Source organism: Plutella xylostella, chromosome 18, assembly GCF_932276165.1.
Source record: "Plutella xylostella chromosome 18, ilPluXylo3.1, whole genome shotgun sequence".
Lineage (NCBI taxonomy): Eukaryota > Metazoa > Arthropoda > Insecta > Lepidoptera > Plutellidae > Plutella > Plutella xylostella.
The window spans coordinates 3,545,290-3,565,238 of NC_063998.1; the positions used below are offsets into that span (position 1 = coordinate 3,545,290).

The 19,949-nt window shown below is 37.5% G+C and overlaps 1 protein-coding gene across 1 annotated transcript; it reads right to left on the reverse strand.

The window, feature by feature from the left end:
- Positions 1-1,767: 1,767 nt before the first annotated feature.
- On the reverse strand, positions 1,768-17,381 carry LOC105392961. The gene is made up of 13 exons (XM_038113933.2): positions 17,218-17,381; positions 15,731-15,891; positions 14,546-14,706; positions 8,946-9,090; positions 8,158-8,273; positions 6,318-6,488; positions 5,723-5,943; positions 5,197-5,405; positions 4,680-4,805; positions 3,555-3,703; positions 2,427-2,562; positions 2,111-2,173; positions 1,768-1,909 (listed from the first exon to the last, which is right to left on the reverse strand). The coding sequence occupies exons 1-13, from the start codon at positions 17,297-17,299 to the stop codon at positions 1,868-1,870; spliced, it is 1,782 nt and encodes a 593-aa protein (XP_037969861.2). The 5' UTR covers positions 17,300-17,381; the 3' UTR covers positions 1,768-1,867.
- Between the last annotated feature and the right edge of the window lie 2,568 nt (positions 17,382-19,949).

Below are 19,949 nucleotides of genomic sequence, written 5' to 3' on the forward strand. Positions count from 1 at the left end.
TGTCCAGTATTCTTTGTATATAAATTCAGGGCATTTCGTGTCCACTTCATCGGCATTGCCAACGCCGCCACCATTTCTCCATTTATTTATGAAAATTGGTTTGGTCCGATACGTACGAGACCAATAGGTGGACGCTTAACTTTAATCAACAATGATATTTCTCATTTACAAAACAATCAATGGCATAATCCAACTTCCCATTTAACCGGAAACTGTAATATTTTATTCAAACCCAATCATGTTCAGACAACAGCTTTGCGGTCGTAAATCAACAGTTGTCAATTTGCAGCAATCGCCACAATCAGTGTTATTGTATGCAATTACAGTGTCCTACCGGGATTGGCTTATATACAGGATGTTGCAAAAGTGGTGGACTAAGCTGAAAAGGGGTGACTCTGGGGGACATTGTGAACAGCTGTAGTTCTACGACATCTTAAAAATTGCCGGGAAAAAAATTGCTTCTTCATGGGACCCGTGCTGATCACGTGACTTTTAACTTTTGTTCAGATTATCTTTCAGAATCATGGCCTTTCGGCGAGTCATGTATATTACTTTCGCAACACCCTGTATTAGTCCGTAACTAACTTACCACTGGCTGCAGCGGAGTTGGCACTCGCCACGCTATTCATTTGTCTGATACTGAATATCCATGTCGTGTTCGTTAAAAACTCTATCTGTTATTTTTTACATTGTTTGTCATTTGAAACATGACGATCTCTGTACAATTTGTGAATAGCCGACACCACGGGTGAGTTTTTTTTTAAATAAAGGGATTTCTATACAAATTTATTTTCGCCCGCGAGCTTACCGTGGCTTTTTGTGAGGATTCGTCTTCTTTAATTGGGTAATCTAAGCTGTATTACTACAACGTATGTCTAGATTATCTAACTTTATAGGTAGGTAAGTATTTAGTACTTACTTATATTCTTAAAAGTTTAGACAACATGACTGAGTTTGTATTGGATTAGAAGCTTTATGACTACAACTCAATAAAAAGCACTCAATACGGTCACGAATCTCTATTGCACGACATCTCAGTAGGACAAATACTTAAAACAAAGTCATAGTCAAATGCTTTTATTCATCGTATATAAGTTAGTATAACATTTTATGATGAACTTATTATTTAAGTACAAACTACTCTCCGTTCAAAGAAAGGCTCTTTGTCTTTGGAGAATATAATATAAGAACTAAATAAGATATAGGTATAGTTCCCAACAAAAACAAGTAGGTACCTCAGTTACTAGAAAAGGAGCTGATGCGATGTTTACAGAAAAAGTACTACTTTCTGATCGCCATCCAATATCCGCAAGTAACAAAGCAAACTTTCTTCAAAGAAACACACACTCTAATGGGAGTAACAACACTTCGCATTTATTTCCCCGTCCCTTTTAGGCCCTAGATTTTTGTACCTGATTCACAAAGGGATTTTCTACTAATACGGTCTTAGGCTGTACAGTGTACAGTGGTTATGTTTAAAAGTGTCTTGAAAAATAATTTGTAAGTTTATTTTCTTTCTACTCTTTTTCCTTTCAATATTTAGCCTATGATTGAAGAGTCCACATCCACAATAAGTCCACCTGCACTTACCGACCAGTGACTCCAGAATCACCAGACCAAGTCCGTCTGACCACACGTCTGCACAGCTCTACATTAATCACGAACATCCATTAATTCAGATAACATAGTATTATTATCTCTCCGCAGTCCGTACCTCTCCAGAGATGTGATGGAACTATTCATCAAATTGATCAAATAGCTGAATGCGGTAAAAAACGTGACATAGGTGTGGTTTCATATTGTAGAAGTACTCAATAATAAACAAAAAGTTATTGAACTATTACTTTATTGCTTGTGTTCTTAAAATTCACATATCCTGTTGGTTTTTCATTGAGTATTTCATGTACAACTGTAACAAAATAAACAGATTAAAATAAAAGTAGGCTTCAGTAGTGGTAGTAGGTAGTTGGATTTTATGATATAAAAAAACTTTTCATCAGCAAATAATGGCCCATTGTTGGTTAAAAGCCTCATCCAAATAATTTAGATAAATTGTTTTATTCTGTGAACTTAATTAACTATTATTATTATTGATTTAAAAAGGTCATACCTTATGAACGGAGATCTCAACAAGCAATAGAGCCGCAGCCAGCATCGCCCCTATACCCAGCACCTGCCATATAAGTATATTAACGTTATAATATTAAATTATGTGTTACTTCATGCCTAAGACACAATATTGTGTGTGAAGTTTAATAGCACCAAATTACTCCTAAACGGAAAAGACTATAGCTTAATAAGCAATAATAAAATGGTGAATATTTTGATCAAAATGCTTAAATATTTTTTTATAATAGGTGTCGACATTTTGTAAGTGGAACTTTTTAATTGCTCGTGAGTGCAAAGCCAATTCTTCTACAACTAACCTGTATAGCAGGGAGACAGTCAGTGATGCCAACACTGACGAACCCTCCAGCCGCGCCGGAGTCGCAGCGTGGCTTGGTGGCGAACCACGTGCGCGCCGAGCGGCCCATGAGACCCGTGTCGCGGTACCAGCGGAGCCTGCGGCATAGGGTTATCTACTGAAGCTAGGCTTTATAAGACAAGTCTAAAGCTAGCCTCTAACAAGGGGCGCAAGACTCGGACGTCAAGACTTGACAGAAGTTTTGCGTCCCGCTTGCTCACATCGCGCGGCGAGAGCGAGTGCGACGGAAAACTTTTGTTGTCACGTCTTGATGTGAGGGTGATGCGCCCCGTGCTAGGCTAGCAGGTGATTCTAAAGTAGTATACCTAAGCTCAAAAGGGTGTAACTCGGCTTGGCTATAAATAAAAGTAAAGAGGCAAGAAAAACGCAAATCTCATAGTCATAGTTATGGCTCATTCTAATCCACTTTTCAGAATAAGCCAGCACTGAGTCATCCACTTTAGGTTTTACTATTGCTTTTCGACACCCTGATAAAGTATACACATTTAAGCACACATGCATAATTATGTCGGTACAGATGGCCAACTTATAGCGACCTTTTGGGTCGAGGGTTACTTAATTAAATTGGAAATATACGCATTTCAAACGAAACATGTCGCGCAAAAGGCAATCATAAATGCGATGCCGTTTTCCGGATGAGAATGCTTATTTTCCAATGAGATGTAGTTACTCGAGCGGTACTACAAGTACTCTCTTAATTAAATACGTGACGCAGGGGAGATCAGGGGGGTTACTCTATACTGACGAAATACGAACGAACGAGAGCTGTCGTGCAATCGGCACGTTTAATACAACGAGATAGAGTCGTGGCTCGTGCAGCAGCGCTCTGAAACTTAGTTTTTCGCCATATAATAACTAGCTGTTCCCGCGAGCTTCGCTTCGCCCTAAAACGTTTGCCCGTGGGAATTGCGCGATAAAAAGTAGCCTATTTGTTTATCCAGAGTGTCAGCTAAGTCCATACCAAATTTCATTAATTAATATTGGTTCGTCTTGACGTGAAGAAGTAACATACAAACTCACAAACTTTCGCATTTATAATATTAGTAGAATATAGAGTGACCCCTCAAACCTTGTAGAGAATATTTCCTTCAGACCGGAGTGTTTCTTGATCGGTATCCCGAGAGTCTGGAGCCGGAATGGATCGATGTAGTTCAGCCCGCACTTCTCCGATTCGGTGAATGTTTTGCTTATTATGTCGTAGCCCGAGCTTACTTCGACCTGGAACACCAATGTAGAATAGAATAGAATAGAATATTGCTTTATTGAACACCACATAAATCAGACATACAAAAAAAAATACATACTTATAGACTAGAACTAATGTACAATAGGCGGCCTTATCGCTGAGGGCGATCTCTTACAGGCAACCTTATATATAGCGGAAACAAGGTAACAATTTAGAGGGCGGATGTAATGATTATTATAATTTTATTTAAGTACGTCTGTTACCATGCAAATTTAAATGGCATAGTCATCGACACCTCCCCATAGCATAAACAGAATCATAGATGAATAGATAAATTAATGTAAGTATTAATTTATATAGATATACAGATACACATACTATACTGATTATGTATAATTCATATCAACTAACAACTCTTCCATTAAGCCTAAAATTTAGTGCTTTAGCTGGCATGTCAGGCGCAATAGCATTCATCATCATCAGCCAATAATCATCCACTGCTGGACATAGTATTATGTATACAGGCTTATTTATTACCTAAATTACATGCTCGTCTGTATAGGATACAGTTCTATGAAATCCATTGATGAAAATCTAAACCGATATATTCCTAAAACGGTAATCATGGTGGTCGTCCGTTGGCCAAACATGGATTCGTGGAAGCATCAAATAGGAAAACGTGATTTTCGTTATATTTGAAAATAATATTATTAAGGTATTGACGTAATACACTTCAAAAGTAAGTACAAAATGTTATGTATACTAAACTATACTGGTTGCTACAATAGTCCATCGAACTGAATTTTTTGTACCTTAGAGTGACCCCCCTGATAATTCGTTTTGACTATACGTGATGTTATGTGATCCTGCCGGTACTACACGGGTTCCGTATCGACGTCGATAAACTCGCTCATTCCACCAATCATACCACCCTATTTACCGCCTCACGATACAGTCACGTTTATCCACATCGATAAAGAGCCCATGTAGCGGCAGCTGATCCCTGACCTGGAAGGCGAACTGTCCGGTGCGCAGCCTGGCGACGCCCTCCACCACGCTGTAGGAGAAGGCGCGGTCCCCCTGAGGCTTCAGCTTGCGCTCGTAGAGCAACTTGGTCGCCGGGTGAGGGTTCTCCTGAATACCAAATACAATTAACTGTTTTTACATGTGTAAAACGACGCGCCGATGCGACAATCATACTTCTTCCAGGAAGAGCTGGCGTAAAGAGCTATGAAGCGTTACCCTGCCAGTTTTCCTTCAGCATAAATTTTTCCAGGATATTTATAATGCAGGGTTAAAAAAGTATCTTAGCCTGAGTAATATTATACAAGAGATAGCCTCCTCAAATTCAACTGTATTAATATGTACGTTATATATGCGTCATTTGAACACATTTTTAAAATGATAATAAGTCTTCTTATACGGCGTGTCCTGCACCCCACAAGTGAGCGGAGACTTGGCCAAGTCCGTGATGGTCTAGCTAGATGGACATCTACAGGCTGATAAAATGACACACAAAACTTACAAGATAATAAGTCTTCTTATACGGCGTGTCCTGGACCCCACAGGTCAGCGGAGACTTGGCCAGGTCCGTGATGGTCTGGATGGAGGTGGAGGGGCTCTGCAGCAGCGCCACGATCTTGGCCGAGTACGACGTGAACAGGAACAGGGACGTGATGAAGGAGAAGAACATCATCACGCGGATCGATTGGAGGTGCGGCGTCATGTGGAATCCTGGTTGGAGATGAAGTTAATTATTTGTTCTTCCTGTACATATAAATAGAAGCAAAATATATTTTATAAGCAAATAATTTATTAAATAATCGTTAAAAAAACATGTAAGATTCTAAACTATTTTCGAACTCCTGAAAAGATTTTGATAAAAGTGTCTCAAGGTCTCAAAGCATTATATATATAATTCCATCCAATAGGTAACCATATTCCAACAAACAAAATATAAATAGTAAGCATGTAAAACTTACAACACCCCTCTTAGAGGAAGAATAGGAAATCTTAGGTTCAAGTCTGAGACATCTAATCCCATCTCTTACCCTGCTGGCAGACTGCTCCCAACGCAAAAGTGAAGGTTTCTCCCGGAGTGATGACTGCAAGACTGCTATCAATCTTCACCAGCCGTCTGCTGAAGACAGCCAGGAACAGGGCTATGAGGGAGAAGACGACACCGCTGGCGATCCAGACCCCGCGGGAGAGAGGGAGAAGGAAGATGTTGGCCACGGCCGACTGCGGGGGCTGGCGGAAGATGTACGCTGGACTGAAAGAAATGAAAGTTCAATTACGTTAGGAGCGAAGCGGCAAAATGCCGGCGATTGAAAATTCGCGAAAAAAAAATATCATTTTCCATAGAAACTTTGTTGGTCACGTGACTTTTTACTATGGAAAATTATTTTTTTTTTTCGCGAATTTCCGAATTCTGATTTCAGTTTCGGGCTTAGATATACCATGCTGCACATGTAGGTTTCGGCTTAGTATACCAATTTTGCAACACCCTGTATATATATATATATCATTATATTATATATATCATTATATTATATTTATTCTCATTATATTAAGTAATCGTGCCGATAGCGCAAAATTCTTATTTGTGCGTTCGTCGATTTAGAGAATAACCCCCAGGCACGATACCCCAAGTCGTAGGTCTCAGTGACGAAGTGCGTCTGCCGCATGCGGTCCCTTCGGAAGATCATGCTGGTGGCGGCCACCTCGGCGCGGCCCTGCTCCACGACGCCCACGGCGCTGTTGAGGAAGGACCCGTTCACCAGCCCGCCGAAGGTCTGGACCTGCATGAAGTCGTATCTGGAAGGTGAGATGTGGTGTCAAATGGTCAGTGAGGTCATCAGCCCGCCGAATGTTTGCCCCTGCTCATGCAAATGCAAACAGACTTCATAGTCGTATCTGGAAAGCATAGCATAGGCGGTTCAGTTGATTTTTATCATCAATAAATAAGTTAATGGCAGCTTAAAACCCTCTGAAATGATTAAATGGGTAACTTTGTAGTAAAATTATTTCTATAATAAATTAAGAAATATTAAATTAAAATACACTTGATTGAAAAAAGGAAGCGCAGTGTTGTTCATATTTCATTATTACTACGTCGGCCTGTGTCTACGCCCCCCAATTTGGTAAAACCATAAGGCACCTTTTTTTAGGGTTCCGTAGCCAAAATGGCAAAAACGGAACCCTTATAGTTTCGTCATGTCCGTCTGTCCGTCTGTCCGTCTGTCCGTCTGTCCGTCTGTCACAGCCGATTTACTCGGAAACTATAAGTACTACAGTGATGAAATTTGATGGGAATATGTGTTGTATGAACCGCTACAAAAATATGACACTAAATAGTAAAAAAAAGAATTGGGGGTGGGGCCCCCCATACATGTAACTGAGGGATGAAATTTTTTTTTTCGATGTACATACCCGTGTGGGGTATCAATGGAAAGGTCTTTTAAAATGATATAAAGTTTTCTAAAAAACATTTTTCTTAAAGTGAACGGTTTTTGAGATATCAGCTCTCAAAGTCGTAAAAAGTATGTCCCCCCCCCTCTATTTTTATAACTACGGGGTATAAAATTCTAAAAAAAATAGAGGTGATGCATGCTAATTAACTCTTTCAACGATTTTTGGTTTGATCAAAGTATCTCTTATAGTTTTTGAGATAGGTTGATTTAACTGTAATTTTGCTGCTACGGAACCCTTTGTGCGCGAGCCCGACTCGCACTTGGCCGGTTTTTTATTTACGAGCTTATTTAATACTTTTCTCTTTGTAAAACATTCTCATTAGGTTAAATTGCACATGAACAATGCGTTTTATTTATTTCACCCTTAAAACTTATTTTTCTTATTCAAAAACTTCAGCTTAAAATGACCAATACAGCGGTTTGTCTCCAAGTTTGAAAGGCGCAAACTTGTAAACTCTTGGATCAGTGACCTCACACAAAAGGTGGGTGGAACCTTTCGGAGGCTGCCGACGACAGCAAAGCCTTGAGTACCTATGTAGGTACGTACGGCGAAACAAACTAAGTATTTCCATCAAAAGTTCAAAATTATTTTTAGTTCCATCTCATTTTATGTTGAAATTTAAAGAAACCTTTCAACTTCATAACCATACTTCAATCAGATGAAGTGGAAAATGTTCCCAGAATTGTAATTTTCATGCCAGTATGAAGATAATTAACATTAAATTTGAAATCATCCATGTCTTGGGATTCAGGAGGTCTACTATTGTGTGACGAAATACGATGCTTCGAAGAGTTGAAGTATCGCGCCGTATATCCGAAACTATTGACGTATTTCCCCTAGCTATAATATTTTTTCATAACAAAATCCTATTTTTTCAGACCTTCGTGTAAACTACCGAAATCATCACGATCATTGATCAGTCTTCGACAATATAAATTTATTGAAAAATATACAACATAAATTACTTTACAAGTAAGAGTAAGCATAGGCCTTATCGCTAAAAGCAGTCTACCTGAAGTTCATATCATCAGCGAGCAGCATGACGAGCGGGTAGGTGGCCTTGGGCAGCGTGTCGATGTGCTTCGTGGACAGGTCGTCCCAGCCGCGGAAACTCTCCGGGTGGGATATCTGGAATATCCGCAAAACTGCAAAACGCTGTTTTTAACAGCATGCGGATTTGATCGCGCTCGCGGGAATGTCAAGCAGCACTCGTTCATACATTCATTGTAGCGCGTGCAAACGCGGGATGCGGGAAAAAGGGTAATCCCGCGTGCGTGATTAAATCCGCACGATATTAAAAACACCCTTAGAAAAATGGAATAAAACGAAACAATGGGCGAAAAACTCTGCATGACCTTCCTCATCATTATCCGTCTACTAATCCCTATTGTAAATTGGCATGTCCCAAATTAGAGTTCTTAGCGCCTGAAAGTGTTTTATCGAAATTGGCGAGATTAACGAGATTTATCTTAAGTCTAATAAGTTATTATTTTCAATGGAAATTTTATTTATTTATTTCAACTGGAACACCAGCAGCCTACTTATTTTACCACGACAGGCGATTATGATTTACAAATTTATTTTATTGTGCAAAGTGCTACATATCTATTTAAACTTTAACGCAAGCATCTGCTGGGTATTTCCTCTACAATAATAAGTACAATAAATACAAATAAACCTACAGTGCCTAGATAATTATCATAATTTAGGAATATTTCTATACGACCAGTGTATGGGGTACAGTACCATACGATAAATTCACCCACAAAATATCTCAACATCTTCAGCAACATAACTCACAACTAGAACCGCTTTAACGTAGACCCCCCCAAAGTCCTTCCTCCGAGCTACGGCGCTGGGCAGCCGGCGCCAGTACTGCTGCAGGGCCGAGACACTCCGAGGAACATTCAGCCGCATGGTGAGGAGCGGCTCGTGGATGTTTACTCTGGAAATATAAGAAGAACAGTGGGGTTACCACCACCGAACATTAGCAGTAAAGCGGCGCTGGCGTGTCAAACATCTGTCAGATCCATACAATTTGACAAGCGAGCGACGCTGCTTACCATCCTGAGTCCGCGTTGTTCTGAGTGTTTTTAAGGGCCCGTACAGGGTGACGTGCCGCGCCAATTTTGGGTTTTCAATGCTCTTCACACAGCACACGCAGTGACACGCACACATGTAAGTTTGCACAGTGGGTCGATAAACTTTTACTCGCCAACTTTATTGACAATTATGTTCAAGTACATTTTGGGTGATTTTAGGGTAAGTAAGTATAATTCTTACTTACACTGGTAGGCACCAGGAAAGAGTAGAAATTAATAGGGGTGCCACTTTACTCTATACTCGGAACCCGATTAGCTTTCTCAAACAAATGTGGTATTTACTTGTAGAAAGGTAACTACAAGTATTAAAGTGTAGATAATAAGTTTCGGGCATCCTCCAGCCAACTGAACCCCGACGACAAAGCAAAGTAAATACATAGTGTCGCAAAAGGGCTAAACTAAGCCAAAAGGGGATGACTCAAGGGGTCATTCTGAACAACTTTTGTTCTACGCGATTTGCAAATTCGCGAAAAAAAATATTCGTTTTCCATGGTAAAAAGTCCCATGTCCAACAAAGTTTCTATGAAAAAGGTTTTTTTTTGTTAATTTCCAAAACTCGTAGAGCAAAAGTTCAGAATGACCCCCTGTCTTACTCCTTTTTACCCGACTGCCGAAGGAGGAGGGTAATGTTTTTTGATTGTATGTATGTATGTTTGTCTGTTTCTTTGTTCCCTCCTGTAGCCTAAACGGCTTGATAGATTTTGATGTATGAGGTATTGTTAGAAGCGTATTGATGGCGCGATGGTTATAGGCCATGTGATGTTCCATTAAAATGTACATAGCGCCCTCTAGAGGACATAACGTGATGATCGAAAAAATAATAATTCAACTTTGCCGTGTAAGGTATCAAATGAAAGGGCTTGATTTTCACATTACAAAAATATGCATATTGAAGGTATTTAAATAACAACACCAAAATTATTGAAATAAAAAATGATCATGAACTACTGACGTAAAATTTCATAAAATAAAAACAACTAAAAAGTTACAAATAAAAAAATACAATTATAAACAAACGAAAAATTGAAAAAGCGGTATATAGTACTAAACAAATTATAAACAAACAAAAAACCCGACTGTACGCTAAAAACATGAAAACAAGTCCCAATGTTAATGGAAAGTATCGCAGGCGGGGACCAACTTGACCGCCACTCAAGGCCGTTTTGTAAGTAACATTCAGCTAAATGGTGAACCCTCTGCTGGTCCCCGCCTACGATACTTTCCATTAAAATTGGGACTTGTTTTCATCTTTTTAGCGTGCAGTCGGGTTTTTTGTTTGTTTATAATTTGTTTAGTACTATATACCGCTTTTTCAATACCTGTAAGTACATTTTTTGGTAGCAGCATAATATTTTTACTTAATTTTAGGGTTTCGAACGTCAAAAGAAAAAAAGCAACCGTTATAGGATCTCTTTGTTGTCCGTCTGTCTGACTGACTGTCTGTCACCGCCCTTTTTCTCAGAAACGGGTAAAGATATCAAGCTGATATTTCGCATAGATGGGGAGTACCCCAAAAAAAAAATTATGGTACTCCCTGTCCCACACAAGTAAATTGGGGCTTATATTTTTTCCAGTTATTTTTATGTGTATCCTTTTTTTTCTTTGTTGTATTGTATAAGTATGTGTTTCTTTTCTTTAAATCTGTATTTTTTTTGTTGTTGCTGTCTATGTGTCGAATAAATGTATCTTTATCTTCAAATCACGCCATCTATCGTTTGTTTTTTTTGTGGCTACTGTCTATAGAAGAAATTCCGTCATTGACAATTTTACGTTACGAATTTATTTTTATTTATTTTATTTTTATTTTTACATTTTCGTGGAGAACCAACAGCATTTTGTTAATAAATAATTATTACTTATGAACACATAACAACTTGATGCCATTAACAGAATGAACTTAGTAAACCCAGTAAACCTAACACATCCAGAGGAAAAATAAAATCTCTTTCTCTCTCTCTGAAAAACATACTTAATAGCCTCGACGCTTTTAGCTATTAACATCTTTGAAATAAAATTGAGCCACCACCGTGTTACTGCCCTCATCAGATCCTCACGAGACCATACCTCAACCAGCACCAAGAGACTGTATTTTTGATCCCTAACCTAATGTTCGTGCGTATTGTCATCACTTAGATCCATTCGCTATATTCCTGCTCCTCATCAGACCTTTACGAGTCTGTAATGTCACGAGAATATTGCACACTATCTAATTTAATTTAATGTATTGAATATACTGGAAGAATTATGCTTCCTCAATTTCAAATCAAATTATGTTGGTGTCATAAAAGTTGAAAAAGTGCAATGACAACCAATGTGCAGTGATTTTGTATCTGTACACGATAAGATCGCGAGCTGTCAGTGCTGCCTAAACCGACGTGACCCTTCTTTGGAGGCCAGCGGCCAACTGAGTCAAACGTCACTTGTGTTTATGATTTTATAACACAGAAAGCCGCCATAGATATTTGTATGAAGATTTGAGGGAAAAAAATTGCTCAAGTTTGGGATTAATTTACACAAAATAAGTGTGTGTTTATTAAAAAACAAGGTATTTAGCGCCTAGTCCAAGCCTTTAACTTTATAATATGATAAAAATCATATGAAAATTATTAATAATTACGACACAGTTGTTACAATACGGGAGTGTGATTTTCTGGTTTTTCGTCATATTCTGTAAAAGTAAAGTAAAAAGTAAAAATCATTTATTTGCGTAAAAGTGGTAATAATACAATAAGATCTTAAGTTTCATAATTCGTCCAGCACTTCCTGTCAAGTTTTTGACATGCAAACATACAAAGAATAATAATACAAAAGGCCTACAATATTTAAAAAAGATATATATATCTGTACAATACATATTTATCAGCGCACAGAATAAAATAACAATCTAAAAACTCCTTTCGTTTAAGTATTCATTTATTGAGTAATAGTTTTTTTCTAATAGCCATTTTGTTATTCTCCTTTTGAAGGTATAATCTGTCATTGTATCATTCCTGAGATCATTTGGTAATTTATTATAAATACTAAATGCCATGCAAAAGCAATTATTTTTGTAAATTTTTAATTTATTATGTGGCAAGCACAATCTATTTTTGTGTCTTGTTTGTCTACTCAGTGATTCACCATGTGTAGGGAAGTAGTATTTATTTTCGCGCACAAATATTGCCATTTGTTTTATGTACATACCTGCTAATGTGAGTATTTTTAGTTTTTTAAATAACTTTTTGCAAGACTGCCGTTTTCGTGCTTTGCAAAGTGCACGAATGCATTTTTTTTGTGCTACAAATGCTTTATTTGCATCAGTTGAGTTTCCCCATAGTATTAAGCCGTAGTTCAGGACGGATGCGACATATCCATGGTAAGCAGCTAGTGCAGTCTCTAATGATGAGGTACTACGTAGTTTTCTTAGGGCAAATATAAATTTATTAATTCGTTCACAGACACTAAGCACGTGATGTTTCCAGTTACAATTTTTATCAATAATAAAACCCAGAAATTTTATGTCATTAACTACTTCAATATTGTTATTATTATAATTTATGTCAAGTGTAATTGTATTAGATCTATATGTCGAAAATTGCATTATTTTGGTCTTAGTCAAATTGATATTTAGATTATTATCTTCTAGCCATTTAATAATAGTATTCAATGTGTCATTAATTTCTAAGTTAAATGTATCTTTATTGTTATTTTTAACCATTATTGTAGTATCATCCGCAAACATGATGCATTCATTTTTAGTAGCTTCCGGTAAATCATTAATATATAATATAAATAGAAGCGGTCCCAGAACACTACCTTGTGGGACTCCGCAAGCGTTTGTTTTAAACTCAGACATAAAAGTCTCTTTTTTACCATTAATAATACGGTCAATTTCCGTCCATTGTGTTCGGTTTTTAAGATAAGAGTTTACCCATTCAAATGCCTTTCCCCTGATTCCGTATTTCTCTAATTTTGTTAGTAGTATTGAATGATTAACAAAATCAAATGCTTTGCTCATATCTAGGAATAGTGCTGCTGTTTGTTTTCCACCATCCATGTTATCAGTTACTTTACGAATTAGTTCAAACCCTGCTAATGTTGTGGATCGACGTTTCCTAAAACCGTATTGTTCGTTTTTGATTATATTTTTTTTCTGTAAATCTAGTAATCCTATCATGCATAACTTTTTCAAAAATTTTTGATATGATAGGTATTTTTGTCACTGGTCTATAATTACCCATATTTTGTTCATCGTCTTTTTTGAAAAATGGTCTAACATTCGAGAACTTGAGTCTGTCAGGGAATTTACCCTGTTCAAATGATAAATTAATCAAATAGGCAATTGGCTGAGCGAGGTGCCTTGCACAGTACTTGATTACTTTTGTACTAATGCCATCGAAGCCTACACAGTTACTATTTTTTAATGACATTATTATTTTGTACACTTCAATTTCGTCTGTTGGTGATAAAAATATAGAATTTTGTACTTCATTATTTTTTTTAAAATTAACTGTGTGATTTGTATTATTGGTATTAGCATTGTTGGTCAAATTGATATAATAATTATTAAAATTCGTAGCTATAGATTTGGGATCAGTGATTATATGTCCATTTACATTTATAGATTTAATTTCATGTAGATCATTATTTACATTATTTATAATATTCCAAGTTGCTTTACATTTATTTTTAGAATTCCTAATAATATTGTCATTGTATAATTTTTGCGCTTTATTAATGCATTTTTTAAGTAATTTTGTGTAATTTTTATATTGTTCTTTGATTAAGTTATTTTTTCCTCCTTTCTTAGTTAGTTTTAAATACAATTCCCTTTTACGTTTACTAGACTTTTTCAATCCTTTCGAAATCCACTTTAGTCTTGATTTTTTGTTTACCGTCACAAGCACTGAATTTTATTTACAGTTATCCATAATCATTTACTTGAATTCGAATCATTCAGCACCTACCTAGACTCTTCGGCTACCTGTGTGATTTTTTTCAAGGCTGTAGAGCATCATTTACTACATAATTCTATGACAATGCCAACCCTCGATTTCCTATTGCCGACCCTTAATTGCTAATGATCGGTTGGTCTTAACCCCACTGTACTGGTTAAGACACCCTGTATTGGCTGCATGAGGAACGACGAAGGGAGAATGTTGTGGCGTTCCTTAGAGGCTCTTTCAGCAGTGGACGATTACGAGCTCTTGATAATGATGAAAGGATATCCTTACTAAATTTCATACGATAAATGCGGTAATGCAATGTCATGCATAAAACACTTATAAAATAACATAGAGTTATAGAAATTGAATATACCTGTACAAATCCACAGCAACGTCATTGGAGAACCACACAACATCAGCGTCGAGCAAAATGGCGGCGTCAGACAAAATGGAGTCCACCTTTGTGTCGTTGTACGCGGAGTCTTCAAAAAGGAACCAGGAATGGCGCTGGTTAAACGCTCGAGTATTTGACGCCTGAAAAAAAAGTGTCTCGCTGTACCCTGGTTGACCCTACTGCGGCGGCAACGGTAGGCGTCCAGTTTTAACAAAGTACTCTGTGGGTAGCGTATGGCCTATTGAGACTCGTGTGACATCGTTACCCCTGCACTGACAAAAGGGTTTTAGCAGCTCGGGGCTCCGACTACTACCAAATATCGGGCGATATTGGGGGAGGTATTTTGGCTACTGATATTTCGCTACTACCAGTGCTGTTTCTTACGAATATGGCAAGTGTGGCGTGACTGAACAGGCGTTTATACATTGACAAAGACAACTAAAAAATAGTCTGTATTTTCATGTTTATTAATTGTTAATTTAAAATCAAATTATTATATTCCTTATCGAATATAGCACTATAAATTTAATAGTTTTCACAGTGTTAAATTCAACGGGGAATACTGCAGCGAACCGTTGCCCTCCAAAAGCCCACCTGCACTCCCAACCAATTCACATAAAACTAATTTAACTTGAGATGGAATCTGGTGAAGTCGATTATGTTTAAAATACTATCAAGTTTATGTCATTACTTGTAGGAGCCGCTCTGAGAGACGATTCCATCAATAGAGACAGTCCTGAGGGATCGCAGAAAATATGCTCTCAATCGCAATTCTAATCAAAAGGTCAAAGAGCTCAAGCTTTAGGTTTACACCATTTGCACTAGATCACTTGATGAGACCCGGGACAAATCAGAGATGAACTTTACGTTAACTACTTGCGTTCCGCTCGAGAACTGATGACAGGCCAGCTTATACCAACCTTATACACCTTTCGTGTTCATAATACTTATTAAAAACAAAGTTTATAGAACGCTTTTCCAATCTTTGTGATCTGCATGAATAAATGATGTGCATGAATTTAAATTGCCTGAAACAGTTATATTTATTTTATATAGGTATACGGTATCGGTGTTAATACATCCCTATACGTATTACATTACAATGATTGGGACTGACCACTACACCATCAGCTATCTTCACCTCCAGCTTTCGCTATAACAAACCTGAGCAATAACCCGCTCCGCCCCGGGACAGTCCACGTCCAGCGCGTACCCCTGCACCCTCTCCAGCCCGTCGCCCTCCAGCCGGGGCAGCCCCGGGCCAGAGTGAACCACCAAGCGGAGGCCGCGCCGGGACGCCGTGCGCTGGAGTAGCAGGATGTCTTCTGCAAGGTATGGTGTTAGGAAAAAATATACAGGATGTTGAAAAAAATCATTTTCAATAATAAAAACTCACGTTGCTATGGCTATTTTTTTCACGAATTTTGACATTCTGATTTCATATCCGGGCTTAGATATAACATGCCACACAAAATAAAAAGAAACCTGCACACGTAGGTTTATCTTTTTTGCAACACCCTGTACCTATAGACTGAAAGGTGTCGTTAAACATTTCACAATAACTGCAAGTATAAAATCGTAGTAACACCTACTACGTTATATACCATAACAAACAAAATAGTTCAGTAGTCCCCTTTTGGATTCACAATACGAAATCATTAATCAGAGGTAGAGCCCATTTCACTTGCATTTATAAATAGCAATAAAGTAATAGTAAGTATCTTGGTTGTAACTAGAATTGTTAATAATACGTTCATGTAATATCATACTCAGAAACCCGAAACGTTTCGAATTGCTATTTTTAAACTTTAATATTAAGTTTAGTAAAAATCTTAAAAATAATATGCAATAAGCTGCCAGCGAGGCGCTTACAAATGGCTGTCAAAAGCGAATACCCCGTGTTGCTGACGCGATATATTATTGCACTGCAAGAATAATACGACAATTTAAATAATATTTCTCGGAGATTTTTCTCAAAAACCTTCTAAATCCCGTTTATTTGCATGTTGCCATACAAAATGATTTCTTTCATGAGAGCAATAAATTTGATACGTGACTAAATTCCTTTTCTCATGTTAGCAATTTTTCCTTTAGGTACATTTCACTCTGTTCACTAACATGTAAAACTTTTACTAGTGCTAAAATTACAATACCTACCAATTAATAAATATGATACTCGGATAACCTTTGACTAGTGTATAATGGTGTATGCTCTCTAGGGTGACATAGCTTTTTTACTATATTTCCATTATTTCAATAGCATTAAAGGTATTAAATATTTTTGAATACAAATGATTTAAACAAGTGGAGTCGAAGACTTCGACTCGAAGTATTCTGCTAGTATTAAAAACAATTCTTCGTCTTTCATGAACTGGACTAAAATACTCGCACATGGGAATCTTTTAATATGACTTCAAACAGACATTTGATAATAAATTTACGCCCATAACGGGATTGATTTATGTTCTACACGATTTAGAATAGTACGAGAGGCCACTGAAAATTGTTAGCAAACCTTATCTTCAGGTAAGTAGGTCTTACATCAGAATTAGTAAACCGATCGAGATAATTGCTTTATCACTTGAAAACAAAATTGCTGAAGAATTAAATCTATTACTGAAGAGATTAATAACCTACAGATTTCACTTTACCTTTACTCCAACACAGAAATGCGGTAAGAAATAAAATATTTTTCGATGCAAAGTAAGACAGTAAGAAGCTAATAAACTCCATGGCTGGAACTGGAACTGACACTACTGCAGAAACGGTTGAAAACTAAATCCACTTTGGCCGTTCCTTCGTGCAATTTCACTTTGAACATTAAATATCGCATAATCGGTCAATTGCTGAAGCTTGATGTTCTTTGCATGCACGCGAATTTGCAGAATTATTGAGTACTTCTATATGGTCATTCTATACGGGTCTCTCTACAACCCATTATTGTAGATTATTGCCAAATACAAAATATCTCATAAATGGTTAAGTTTCAGATAAGGCATTATAGGGTTGCATAGACTAGACATACCTTCCTCTATCACCCATTTATAGGAGTACATCAACTTACCAATCACTCTTATAAAATTAGTTTTAAGTATTCCAATGGAATCTTATAGTTTGTGAAAATACAGTTTATACATTTTTATGTTGTGAAGCAATACGCACCTTGCATTAACAGTCTAATAAGATAAGTACGTTTTTTGCCGGAACATTCTGCTGATGTTTACAGAAGGTCCATTGAGGAAAGGCCTGGCCCATGAGGATTGGACGGCGAGGCGCATTTTTGTGAAGTACTTCTGTACCATTGGAGTACCTTAGCCTTGGGGTAGCAACAACGTCATATACACGACACGTGTCAACGACAGCTAATTTTAACTTCTTCTAGTACTCGTTTAGTTTGATTCCTAGAACTAAACTATTTCCCGAATCATGGCGCTGACATGCATTATTTTCTTTGAAAAAAGGAGTGATGCATTCATGGTATTGGTAATTGGATAATTTAGTAAATTTCATATTTACCAACCCATTGTTATAACGATGTTAGTATACGAAATTGCACTCACGTATGCATCGCGGATAGATGTAGACATTAGACCAGGGTGCATGTACAAGTACATACGTTATAATGAATAGTAGACGCATTTTTCCTGAAATAAAAATGACATATTATGTATCTAGCCTATCTGAAACCTAGTTAAACATTGTGAGATATGGCTTTTCGACTTTCTCCGTGTTCGGCATCATAAGGGTCACAGTGACAGTTAAATAAAGTCCATTTTTCTCTCCACCTTTAATTTGCAAGGTGCGGACCGTGCCTATATAAATAGAGTGAGTCGCCCGCGCGCCTCAGTTGTAATATCACCATGCAGAAATGACTAGGTTTCAGATAGGCTAGATACATAATATGTCATTTTTATTTCAGGAAAAATGCGTCTATTATGTAGTCTGAGCCTATCTGAAACCTAGTTAAACATTGTGAGATGTGTTTATTATCGCATGGTGGAGAGAAAACCAACTGTGACCCATAAGCTACTGATGAGTATATCAGTAGATAAATATTTGAATCTATACATTTATAATGCATAGATTTCTAGGTAATAGATATACTAAAAAGAAAGGTATAAGTATACATAAGACTGTACTTCCTTATTATTCCTGACTTGTCAGAAAGTTATGGAAGGTATGTACCTATACATATAGGTAGGTATTTATACATATGGATACACACAGTGCCTCTTCGAAAGCAATACTTATAAGTAATTATTGATCAAAATCTTGTTATTGTCAAGGCAATATTTTTAACATACACTAGCCGAATGGATGGAACCAGTGAAATACTTTGCAACAATATTTAAAAGCTGTAAAATGTAGAATATCGATCCAGGCCGCTGGGGCTCAGGTCAGCACATGCTGACTAGGGTATGTAATTCTGGACTGACCTCAGAAATGCAGCAGCCGACCCTGGAGCCTCGAGGACCTGCTCAGTCAGCCCCGTACGACGACACGGCCTGCAACACCTGGCGCGGCATCTAGTCCTTGGAACGAGGAGTGGTGCTTGAAGGGAAGATAATTTTACTAAATATCTCAGCCTCATCAGCTACTGGAAAAGATTAGATGAAGGCTGTGACACTGGCGGATAACTAAGTATTCAGTTTTTCAAAACATGATGCAGGTCACTATATTCATATTCTAGATTGACAAGTAACACACAGTCTTATTTTGTATTCTAACTAACTCGGCGGTTAACGAGTTCCTGTGCAGTCCTACTAGGAAGGAAAGTTATTTTATAAGCCTTTGCACCGATTTTGTGGGCTACTATCATTCTGTATCATCATGTGTGAATATTATGAGCTCTGGCAGCATTCCTTGGTAGATGACATCAATTAATAAACATTGATTAACACAACAATAACAATTGTAATAGTTGATAAATGAAACCCGGCTAACATGTCTTAGCTGGGTAAGTAAATGATCAGTCATGCCACCAGGATAAGTAAAATGTTCAGTACTTCATATGAAAAACATTAACAAGGTCACCTTTAGGTATGTTCGTCAACACTAAGGGCAGGTCCCGGCCAAAACCTTAATTTAGGCTTCGCCTTGTTGCAACTTCAAAGGTAAGTACGTAGGTAGGTACCTACTTACATTGTTGTAGGTTCGATTTTGAAACTATTAAGTCAACCTAGATAAAACAAAATAAAATAGCTCGATTAAATAAAGATGGTACGTAAAGATGTTAGTTGTACCTGATCAGACCTGATGCAACGACAGCCAACATAGACTCTCTAATCTGTGGAAGCAACAATCATGGTGACGGAAACATGGACAGTTGGACGAGCCACCTCGAGTCTGACTTATCAATCAGAACTGACAGTTCGCCAACAGC